The 12548-nt window shown below is 38.3% G+C and overlaps 2 protein-coding genes and 1 pseudogene across 2 annotated transcripts; 1 reads left to right on the plus strand and 2 right to left on the minus strand.

Moving 5' to 3' along the window:
- Nucleotides 1-333: 333 nt before the first annotated feature.
- Nucleotides 334-1704, minus strand: LOC140831906 (uncharacterized). The gene has a single exon (XM_073195618.1). It carries the CDS (start codon nt 1702-1704, stop codon nt 334-336), a length of 1371 nt encoding a protein of 456 aa, XP_073051719.1.
- A 42-nt stretch (nt 1705-1746) lies between these two features.
- On the minus strand, nt 1747-4947 carry LOC140831907 (uncharacterized). Its single transcript, XM_073195619.1, has one exon. It carries the CDS (start codon nt 4945-4947, stop codon nt 1747-1749), a length of 3201 nt encoding a protein of 1066 aa, XP_073051720.1.
- A 3969-nt stretch (nt 4948-8916) lies between these two features.
- On the plus strand, nt 8917-10894 carry LOC140831908 (SH3 domain-containing protein 2-like; annotated as a pseudogene).
- The last annotated feature ends 1654 nt before the right edge of the window (nt 10895-12548 follow it).

Genomic DNA, 12548 nt, shown 5'->3' on the forward strand with positions numbered 1-12548 from the left:
TGACCGCCCGATCTCTTTTTTCTTCCACAAGGTCGAGCTCCAGGGCTCGAGATAAGTCATTGTTGCTCGAATAGGATTCCACTCGAGTGGAAGATTGCCCGATTTCTACTGGCAAGACTGCTTCAGATCCATAAACCAGACCATATGGGGTTTCCCGAGTAGATGTCCGAGGAGTAGTCCGATAAGCCCATAAGACGCTGGGTAATTCTTCTACCCAATCTTTTCCTTTCCCCTGCAACCGGGCTTTCAAAGCTTGCACGATGATCCTGTTGGTTACCTCTGTCTGGCCATTGGCTTGAGGGTAGGCTACTGAGGTAAAAGATTGCATAATCTTCATTTCCTGACACCAAGAGGTAATCTTTTTCCTTGGAATTGTCTGCCATTGTCTGAAATCAATTTCCTGGGGCTGCCATATCGGCAGACAATGTTTTTCCATAAGAATTTCATGATTTCATCCTCGGTGATTCTTGCCAACGGCTCGGCTTCTACCCATCTAGAAAAATAATCCACAGCTACCAGGAGGAACTTCTTCTGGGCGCGAACTGGCGGAAAGGGACCCACGATGTCCAATCCCCATTGGTCAAAAGGGCATGATGCGGAGATCGGTTGCATGTTAGCAGTTGGGCGGTGGTGGAAATTAGAGTGATGTTGACAACCTTGGCATTTCTGGACGAGCCGGGTAGCATCTTGGTTTACTTGAGGCCACCAAAATCCTGCTAAAATAACCTTCCGCGATAGAGCCGTTCCCCCGAGATGTTCCCCACAACATCCCTCATGTATTTCCCGAAGGACATACTCTGTCTCTTCCCCCGATAGGCACTTGAGTAAGGGGCCCTGAAAGGATCGCCTATATAAAACATCATTTAAAAGGGCAAATCGGGGTACCTGCTTCCTGATCTTTACAGCTTGGGTCCGGTCTTCTGGAAGTTTTCCCTCCTTTATATACTCTATGAGAGGAGTCATCCAAGAGTCTTTTCTCAGCGGGGGTGTTTCTTCTTCAAGCGAGGATACGAGCTTCGAACAATAGAGAATCTCCCGGGTGCTTACTTCTGTCAAGGAAGCCGCCAATTTAGCCAACGTGTCGGCTTCGGTGTTTTCTTCCCGGGGAATCTGTTCGATACTCCAGTCTGTGAAGGATGACGCTTGAGAAGTGATAAGATTCAAGTACTTGAGCATCTTTTCACTCTTAACTTCGTAAGCTCCCTTAATTTGTTGAGTAACCAGCTGGGAGTCGGAATAAATGATGATTCGGGATGCCCCAATCTCACGGGCAGCACGCAACCCTGCCAAGACAGCTTCGTATTCTGCTTCATTATTCGTGACCCTAAAGTCAATCCTTAAAGCCAATTTAACCCTTTCTTCGAGTGGGGAGATCAAGACGACCCCCACTCCGCATCCCGCTATGTTTGAAGCGCCATCAACAAATACCCTCCACACTTTTTCTTCCTCGGGCTGGATCATTTCTGTTAAGAAATCTGATAGCGCTTGTGCTTTTATTGCAGCCCGGGGTTTATACTCAATATCGTATTCCCCGAGTTCTACAGTCCATTTGATCATCCTCCCCGAGACCTCTGCATGAGTCATAATTCTGCCGAGAGGAGAATTAGTGAGGACCACAATGGGATGTGATAGGAAATACGGTCTCAGCTTTCGAGCAGTCATTACCAAAGCTAGAGCAATCTTTTCTAATTCACTGTATCTCATTTCGGCTCCGCGAAGGGCGTGACTGACATAGTAGACAGGCTTCTAATCGGTCCCTTCTTCCTTGACGAGCACGGAACTAACAACAATTTCGGTGGCTGAGAGATAGACCCACAATTTTTCTCCGGGCTCGGGTTTTGCTAAGACAGGCAATTCAGCCAAGTGTTTTTTCAAATTTTGAAAGGCCTGCTCGCAGTTGTCATCCCAGCCGAATTTCTGTGCTTTCCTCAGAACTTGAAAGAAAGGATAGCTACGGTGTGCAGATCGGGAAATGAAGCGTGATAAGGCTGCAATTTTCCCTGTCAGTTTTTGCACATCTCGAACCGACTGAGGAGAGGGCATATCCATGATGGCCCTGATTTTTTCTGGGTTGACTTCGATTCCTCGATCCGTGACCATGAACCCCAAGAATTTGCCACTCTTAACCCCAAACACACATTTGGCCGGGTTAAGTTTTATCCTATACTGCTTCAAAGTGGCGAAGGTTTCGATCAGATCATCAATGAAATGGGCGACTTCTCGGGTTTTAATCAAAATGTCATCCACATATACTTCAATATTTCGGCCTATCTGTTTTTGAAAGACAAGATTCATCAGTCGTTGATACGTAGCCCCTGCATTTTTTAGTCCAAAAGGCATTACAACATAGCAGAAAGTTCCCCCAGACGTGACGAAACTAGCTTTGTCTTGATCTTCTGTAGCTAAAGGGATCTGATGATATCCCTGATATGCATCCAAAAAGCTCAAGATTTCACACCCAGAAGTGGAATCGACTAGCTGATCAATCCGAGGGAGTGGGTAACAATCCTTCGGGCAAGCTTTATTCAGATCTCTGAAATCTACGCACATTCTCCATTTCCCAGTAGACTTTGGGACGAGAACTACATTCGATAGCCAAGAAGGGAAATGGACTTCCCTAATTTGTCCAGCCCTCAGCAATGCTTCGACCTGTTTTTCAATTATTTTATCTTTCTCCGGGCCGAAATGTCGCTTTTTTTGCTTAATTGGCCGGGACCCTGGGAGGATATTTAGTCTATGCTCGGCCACTTGGGGCGAGATCCCGGTCAGTTCCTGCTGAGACCAAGCAAAGATATCGGCATTAGTTTTTAAACATTGCAAGAGTTTTACCCGGGTGGTGGCGCAGATGTCCCGAGCTATCCGGATAGTCTTTCCCGACTCGATCTCCACCGATTCTTGCTCTTCTTCCGTCACAAAGTGTACTTCCCCTTCCCGGGCTTCTTCCTGGTGTTCTTTCCCCTTCCCTTCCCTTCTTGCCTTCTTCTGATCAATTCGGACTGTTTCTCCATAACATCTTCGAGAAGAGGGCTGGTCGCCCTTGACTTCTCCGACCTGTCCTTTCACTGGGAATTTGATCTTTTGGTGGTACGTCGAGGCCACTGCTCTCATTTCATTCATGGCTGGTCTCCCTATGATGACATTATATGAAGATGGGGCGTCCACTACTGTGAAAGTAGTTATGACAGTTTTTCTCAAGTCTCCAGTGCCCAGAGTCAGGGGTAGAGCAATTTCCCCTTCTGGATACACGGCGTGCCCAGCAAACCCGAACAGGGCGGTTTCCACAGTTTCCAGCTGGTATTCATGCAGATCCATTTGGATGAGGGCATCTTTGAAAATAACATTGACAGAGCTCCCATTATCCACGAAAATTCTTAACACGTCATAGTTGGCGATGCGGGCCTGAATGACCAGCGCATCATTGTGAGGTAAACTCACTCCTTGGAGATCCTCTGGTCCAAAGCTTATAATCGTCTCGTCTCTTCTTTTATTATCAACTTCTAGACACTCCCTCCCACCCCTTGCCTTCCTTGCCCGATTAGAGTCGCCATCAGTAGCTCCCCCCGAAATCATTTTGATTACTCCTCGACTCGGAGAAGGATCCTCTCCTCCCGCTGGCTTGATTCTCTCTTCCCGGGTACTCGTTTCTCCTCCTCGTCTTCCACTTGAAGTGCTCATCGTTCTTTGGGGAATATTCAGCGATGAACGTCTGGACAACCAGGGTGGTTGTTTAGATCGTTCTCGTGGCGGGTGAGGCGCGGACACGGGACGTCTATTAGCATTTCTTCCTAGGACTCGGCACTGATTAGTGTCGTGAGCACAATTTTTATGAAGGGTACAGTACCTTTTTTGTTCTGGCTTGGAGATTCTGACCTCTGAACGGGGAGGAAGGACTTCATTTGACCTGCACTCTTGAATCTTTCTGTCCCGAGCCATCTTTAAAGGCACATGGGGGAAATGACCCCCACCACTTTTCTTAGGAGCTCTTTCTTCAGTTTTGTAAGTCCGATCTCCTCTTGCTCTTTTCAAGGCCTCTCTTTTCTGGTTTTGCGCTTCTTCCATATTGATATATTTCTCCGCTCGTGACAGGAGATCCTCAAAATTTTCAGGCAGTTTTTTGGTTAAGGATCGGAAGAAATCCCCTTCCCATAACCCTTGCATAAATGCGGTGGTTTTTGTCTCAGGTGCACAGGTCGGCACATCAAGGGCCACCCGATTGAATCTTTTGAGATAAGCCCTCAGGGTTTCATCTTGCCTTTGCTTTACTTCGAATAAACTGAAGGCGGTCTTTTTGTACTTTTTACTGCTGCTAAATTGATGCAAGAACACTTTTTGAAAATCTTCAAAGCAACAGATGCTTTGTGGCGCCAACCCTTCAAACCATCTCTGTGCAGAATCGACCAGAGTGGTAAGAAATACTTTACATTTGATTGGGTCTTCATAGCAGTGCAACATGGCCATATTTTCGAAACGCGCTAGGTGTTCCTCAGGGTCAGAGCTTCCATCATAATCTTTGATTTTTGCCGACTTGAAATGCCCGGGAAGTGGTTCCCGGACGATGATGTCAGAGAATGGGCAGCCTTTGATTACAAAAATACCGCCCTTGGAGACAGCCTGCCCTTCCAATGCTTTCACTTTTTTTCTTAATTCTTCCAATTCTCCAGCGATAGTGGGGGATTTAGAACCTGCGCTTTCCCTTTCTTCTTCCCTTCTCTCTTCCTCTTGTGCTTGCTTACGCTGCTGTTCATGCTGACTGGCCTGGTGAGAAGCAACCTTTTTGGCGTTAGCCATGTTGACAGCATCGGTTATGATTTTCTTCAATTCTTCGGGAGTCAAATGAATGGTGGGTTGAGGATCATTAGGGGGGGGACCACCTGCGCCAGAGAGACGTGTATTGTTTTCCTCTGGGGCTCGAGAGGCGTCTTGGTTTGCTCTCCTAGTAGGAGCCATATCCACGTCTTAGGACTCAGATTTCCCACAGACGGCGCCAATGATGCCACCCGGGTCGAACAGTGGAGTCGGGTCGGTAACTCTACCAGGTAAGCTATCAAGAATACGGGAAGAAATATGAGCTAAGACGGCGGACTGGAAAGAAGATTCTTCGTTGGCCTTTGAAAGATCTGCCAATAAGAAAAACAACCACGTGAATGGGCGCCGGAGGGGGTCTCCGGCGTGGCCACTCCGATGCTTAAGTCAGCAGGGTACTCAAGCAATAAAACCAATGTAGCCAAGTGATGGCTGTGATATTGGTGTGCAATAAATGAGTGTGTTAAATGTTCATTAATATCTGAATGAAGGAATAAATGCAAAACCTGGTATTTATAGTGGAGGAAATAATGATGACCTCGTTTTTTGGGACGTGCGCATTAAATATACTAGGGCGGCTGATTATACCCTATTGTTCTGACATGTCAAATCATATATTGGTCATATCCCATCTGTCCAGTCACTCATTAATGTTAACAGGTCGGCCGCGTGTATTTCAACATCATTAAATGCCTCCCTCGCTTCGAGATGTCAGAAGAGAAGTTATACCAGAACTCTGGTGCTATGTCCTGAATCAACCACTCGAGAGATGGGCTGTCCTGACCCGGGCATCGCTCATGGGCCTGACCCATGACCCGAGCATTCCCGGGATCAACTGCCCGGGACATATCGGGGTATCATCCATATAACACGACAATGTGATAATTTTATTATATTGTTCATTAATCGTGTTAAATACTGAATCATTGTTGATGTGACATTTATTTATTAAATATATAATTTCTATATGTTTTATTAATCTTAACTCAGCGATGAATACGATAAGTGAACACAATAACATTATATATAGACATTTATATAATATTTTAATTTTGTGTGATGTCCCTACCCCTCCACATATTAGTCGTGAGCTTTCATTATTTCAAGCATGTAACTTTGGACATTTACCAGTATCTATTAATGATAGAAAACAATTCTTGTCGAATAATTTTGTTAATATTCGAATTCTATGAATGTGCCTCCGATGAATTTAATTTAAATCAAAATAAATTGAATGTTGCTTAAAAAAAAAATAATTATTATTTGAAAAAAGTTGATTTATTTAGTTGGCGGGCTCCTCAATCGACACCATGGATATATTCACGAAAAGCGACAAACTGGGAGACGGTCTCCTATAGGGTTGTTTGGTTGGTTGAACTATGATTAAATACCAAAAGTTCTTCTTCTTTTTTTTTTAAATTTTTTTTTTCCTTTTTTGGCAAATTGTTTTTATGGCATTAAAATTTAATATTTTTATGTATTTTGTAAATAAAAATTGAGCTTTAACAGTTAACTAATTTAATTTTTGCACCATATTTCGGCACACTGATATTTAAATCTAGTTTTGTGAATTTTTGTGGCAAAAGGAATGATTATTAATAAATAAATGGGAATGCTTCGAGGAGACCGCGAAAAGACAATATAAATTTTGGCAATCAATTGTATGTTGTTGTTTTTTTCAATATCATAATGTTCCTTGTAATATTCACTAGCTAGGATACATGCTCACAATATATTAATGAATGGAAAAGTGAGATTGAGATCCAATTTATGGCCTTAGAAATAACATTTAATTCGAATACATCTCGAGAAAATAATAAATTAATTCATATCGCGATCCATGTTTTTTTTTTACTACGCGGATCGAACTTTCATTCACATTTTATGTTAAACATCCTATGAGTTGATTATTTGGGTATGTTGAAATATTGTTTTATGAAAGTATAATGAAAAATTGGAATAATTGGTAAATACAATCCCATGGCCTAACGGATAAATCAAAGTTTGGTGCAGTTCTTCAATGATTGACCAAATTTTTTGGGCCTCCTTAGAACGAAAAAAACAAGATAATTAAGAAATGACACCCGTAGCATTAACCATTCGTATATGGTTTCATTTTTTTGTGGAATCAATTTTAATTAAGTTTGAACTTTTGGGTTCATATATGGTTCCTATGTGATAGAGTGGCTCATCTTGTTTCACTTTTAGTTTCATACTATCTCAGTTTCAATGTCCCACAAATTAAGTATAGTTGTATTTGTGGAGATAGATTTGAAATTCATGGATTTCGATTATAGTTTTATTGTTAACAATAAAATTATAGATTAAATTTTAAATTCATACATTACTTATTTACACATTAGTTATACAAAGTAGAATGAATTTCAAATGTCTACATTAATGAATGAACGTCTAAACATTATATAAACATGCAAAAGTGAATTTGAAGTTTATTTTCGTGTTTCTCTAAAACTACAAAAACACGTTTGAATATATATATTTAAAATCCATCAATCCAAATAATAGTTCTAAAAGATGCCGCCTGGGGATTGGGCGATCGCTCACTGTCCCGATTTTAGAAGCCGCCTATGCGGCTGCATGATGTAATATATAGATTTTTTTAGTTTTTTAAAAAATTATTTGATATATTTTTCAATCAGTTTTTATCGTATAAAAAGAAAAATGTGATATTAATTTTCAGTTTGAATCCGATATATATGAATTATTTAAGAAATACAGAGATAAACAAGAAAAAAATATGTAAATAAAAGAAAAAATAGCCGAAGCACCTAGACGGTAGGTGGTGGGTGACTGTCTACCTACCGTTTTTTAAAACAAGGATACAATTATACAAATGTGACATTGTGTTTTTAAAAGATGGCTCCAACTTAATATGGATCATGGCTCGAACCAAATCTTCGTTATCGATGAGTAGTAGAATTTATATTTATTTTGGTTGCGTATAAATAATATTTGAAGAAGTTGAGAAATTGCCCGCAATGAGCTGTTCCCTCGAAACGAACACACGCCACATTCATGAGTTTGTCATACATCAAGCATGCACAATTTAATCGAACTTCAAACTATGCTTAAAACTTATAAATTTACGGGATTTATTAGCTCAAGAAAATTTATAAAAACCCATTGAATCAGACTCGGAGGTCATGATGATGAGGTCAATTATGGTCTTATTGGTGATGGTGCTTGCAGTTGCAGGCGGGCCGCCACCTTCATTATCGGATGAGTTCCTCCAAGTACCTCGTCCGCCTGCGGCGCTGGCGGTTCAGCCGCTGATAGAGGAGGAGGACTACGGGGTATGGAATCCATCGCCACATTTTGGTGGTGGAGACTACGGAGGTCCCATTTCTCATGCAATGGCTGCCTGCTGCCCCCATTTACCATGCTGTTCAGACTTCCAGGAATTAGATGAAGCATCTGAGCATTGAATTTTATACGTTATTTGTGTACAATATAATAAAGTAACTGTGATATATAGCGTCTGAACTCACGTGAAATAGTTTCAAAAAAATAAAATAAAAATATGATATTTTATTTTTATTTTATATTAATATATATAGAATATGTATATATTTAATATATAGAATATGTATATTTTATTTAAATAAAAATTTATAATTTATGAAGATCATTTGTTGATGAGGGGGTCAAATTATATGTCGGAGCATGGTATTTGGATTGATAAGCCCTTTTTGTAACAAGTGTATACTGATTCAAATAAATTTTTACTATATATAATGTCAAATAATAATAATAAATGAAAAAACACACTATATGTATAAAAAAATACAAGAGTTTAATGTTCGAAAACCACAATCAAATTGGTGAAACCCCAAATTTCCCGAAAAAAATTACCCAGTTTGTCAGAACCTATAGTTTTCTTCGTAAATCAACCGGATTAACAGGTTTAAAAAATCTTTGACTGTTCGTGAAAAAATAAGAATAAATTTTGTTTGAATAAAAGATCTTGATTTGATGGAAAACGTTTCAAATGAACTATATATTACAATTAAAAATATTGCAAGAATGTTTAGAGATTAATACTTTAATCACAGAATAAACTTTACAATGTAAAGTTAACAAGTTTCACGTTTCATGGGAGCTATCAGAAAACAAGCACCGAAGCTCAGAGATCAAGTAGCCATGCAACAGCAAGTATGCTATCCCATCTCTTTCTTTCACACGCACAGATTTTGTTCCATTATCTTTGGTTATAAGGTTCTTTTTGTTTCGGTTCCTCGTGGACTGTTTTAATATCTTCGATGTTTAATGGTGTTCAGTTACTTTCTACCGATAATGAATGGTTTTTAGTAGGGGTATTTTCTGTAAAATTTTCATTTTTTTTAAACATGCAACTGGAGGAGGACTACGGTTTTTTGAAATAAAACTTTATAAGTACTGGAGTTGAAGAAAACTGTGTGTATTGTTGTGATAAATACTGATAGGAGTGTCAAATATAGCATTATGTTTCTCTTGAGCTACTAAAGCCTAATGCTTAACTAGTGACCCTGACCTTTAACTTGCCACCGTTGGAGATGTCGAAAATGATCTGTGCAACGTCCATGACCCTCCTTATGGCAGTGTAGCGAATGTGTGAAGTAAAATTATGTCATAGCTAGCATCTAAAATGTTCACAAACTAAATGGCGATAATGAAATAAACTTTCCTTAGAAAATAGCAAATTTGAATGGACATTAAATAGTCTCACTTAAACACACAATAATTTCTTTTAAGGCGACGTGGCCCATAAAATGCAGTACCAATTAGTCACTTGCTTTATGGCTTATGCTGCGGCTTGGCATGTCTCTAGGAGCAAAAGCCGTGCCTTGTGGGATTTAGTAGCTAAGCTTTGATTGGTCATCGTTATTGTCAAATCAGATTTCTTTATTTAATGGGATCTGTTGTTATGGACAAGGCTGTTCTCAAACAATTTGGTGCCGGGCTTGGTGATTCAGAAATTATTGTGACCTATGAAACTGAACTTCAGCGACATCAAAACTTGGAGAAGCTATACGTATCGACTCGTGCTGCCAAGGTTATTCAGTTGTCTTTACCCATATATACATGTGAGGGATTTTCCTGTAACCATGTAATTTTATGTTTTGCCTTTTTTTGTGTTCTCAGCGTTTTCAAAGAGAGATCGTTCGTGGTGTCGATGGTTATATTGTAACTGGAACCAAGCTGGTTAGTTTCTTAAATTTCTCATCTTTAGTGATTCCTCACGTCAACCAGAAATCAGAATCATGGCTCATGAAGAGGTCATTTCTTCAACAGGTTCCAAGTTATCTGAAGATAACAGAAAATTTGGTACCGAAAACATATGTATCAGACTATCAGCGGCAGTGTTTGATCTAAAGTGGCATTTAGCTTTAGCAGAGCTGGTGTTCAAATAGAAAAAGAGTATAAAAATCTCCCAACAGTGCTGGGAACACAGGTTCTGCGACATGATGAGCCAAATATAACCCGGTGCAGTTTTGCCAGATCTGATCTGCTCCATAACTAAAATATATCTAGCAAATAATATGTGCTGCATTTACTGTTCTAAATTATATCCAGTATCTTACGATTTCATTTTCGAAGCAAAATTTTATCTTACTCTATTACTATATCCAGTGATGTGATAATTCTTCCAGGTTGCATAGCCTTTATGAGCCATGGTAGTCGGATCTCCGCTAGAGGATGCTCGACAACTTGCACGGACATATGATAGAGTAAGACTGGAAGCCGAAACTCAGGTAAGACTAATACGTTGAAATGCGACACATGCCATGCAATGAACTATATTCTTCACAGAATTTGGCAATGTCTTCTGAAGAAACGTACGTTTCATATTCCATAATCATGAAGCTCCATGATGCATCACATAATCATTTTGTGCTCTCATTCGGGGATGTCCCAGACAGGTTGTTGAAGTCGCCAAGTTAGAATGAGGGAACCGAATTTTAATCCAGATAACGTGTTAAAGCTGGAAGCTGCAGAAACAAAACGTAATGAACTCAAGTCAAACATGACTACTCTGGGTAAAGAAGCTGGTGCTGCAATGGCAGCGGTAGAAGGTTTAACCATATGTTGATCAATATTTTTAGTCGGTTTAATCATATGTTGCCTAAAATCACACATTGAAATCAAATACTATTTTTAGTCGGTTTAAACATATGTTGATCAATATTTTTTGAAGCTATTTTCAATCTATTCTCTTTCAAGTCAAGATCAAACAACAAACATTCAATTAATTGGTCAGATTAAATGCAAGAGATTTATGAAAATATCAATCAATAACATTAAATAAATCAAAACTCAAATCGGTCCAATATACAAACAACGATCACAAGTTTGGCCTAATCGTGGTCTCAATCACAAACGACTTCTCCATAAAATCAAAACTAGACAAAAATCTAATGTTTGAATTCATGAAATAAAAGAAATAAAAATAAGAAATCTCAGCTATGACACATGAATTTTCTCGCATCTTTTCTTTTTGTTCTTCGCGTCTTGATAATGAAAAGTATCTCTTGAGACTATAGTATTTTATTATTTATGATGTATATGGGAGAGAGATGATAGAGAAGAATTTTCTTCAAAATAAATCTTCCTCTCGTTTGATAGGATGTATTCTATCAATAAGGAATCTTTCTTTTAAAGAATAAAAACCCTATGAAATATTTTCTTATTTAAATCTTAAAATGTTGAAATAATATATTTGAATATTGAAAAAGTAATAGTTGAATATTTGAATGTTGAAAATAAGAGTTGTAAAGTTAGAAATTTGTGTGTGATGATGTAGGTAATGATGTATTTTATTTTTGGATTATGTGTAATGAAACTCTATAAATAGATCTATCATTTGTGAAGAAATCACAATTGAGTAGAGATAAAAATATTATAAAGTGTGTAGTTTTGTAAATTTTGAGAGTTTGAGATTTTTACTTTTTACCATAAATTTTTATTTTTTCACAACACGTTATCAGCACGAAGTTCTAAAAGTCCTACATACTTTTCCAAGCTCCAAACAGAAGAAAAAGGTAACAAAAGTAATTATATTTATTTTACTGTTATTTATTTATTGTGTATTTTATTTAATATACAATATAATGTTATTATGAGAAATAATAAAAATAAATTTTTCATAAACTTGTTATAAATCCTGGGAGGATGTTAAGACGACATCCCATACTCCCGGTAAGGGATACGACAAGTATAAAAGCCTATAAGGTTTTTTAAACAAAATAAATTATGACACTCATTATAATATTATGATATGATATACATAATTATTTAAACATATCTAATATTATATATACCATATTATTACCATAAAATTATACAAATACATACCTTTATTTTTTTGTACACCAACGGTCATAAATGGTAAAAAACGGCTAGTTTTTGTCCTATAAATATGATCTCACAAACACATTCAATCATTCTAACTTTCTCTTCTTCTCTAAAAATTATTCATTATCAAATTTTTCGAAGAAAAAAGAAGATGGCTTTCTCAAGGATATTTTTAATTATTTTGGTTATCATACTCACGAGTCTTGTATTTATCGGAGAATATCCTCCTCGTGCGTTTTCTTTATTTTTACAAATACTTGTACTTGTTGTTTATCCGTTACTTTGTATTGCAATATTTATTAACTAATAAAATGCATCGTAATTTTTTTTAGTACCACCATGTCAAATTTAACAAAGCTCGAATTTATTGCGCTCGACATCACGGGAAAGAA

This window comes from Primulina eburnea, chromosome 5 (genome assembly GCF_022965805.1).
Source record: "Primulina eburnea isolate SZY01 chromosome 5, ASM2296580v1, whole genome shotgun sequence".
Classification (NCBI taxonomy): Eukaryota; Viridiplantae; Streptophyta; class Magnoliopsida; order Lamiales; family Gesneriaceae; genus Primulina; species Primulina eburnea.

What these genes read in the sequence shown, in the direction of transcription:
- LOC140831906 (XM_073195618.1), bottom strand. Translation starts at nt 1,704, where the DNA reads ATGAGATACAGTGAATTAGAAAAGATTGCTCTAGCTTTGGTAATGACT.
- LOC140831907 (XM_073195619.1), bottom strand. Translation starts at nt 4,947, where the DNA reads ATGGCTCCTACTAGGAGAGCAAACCAAGACGCCTCTCGAGCCCCAGAG.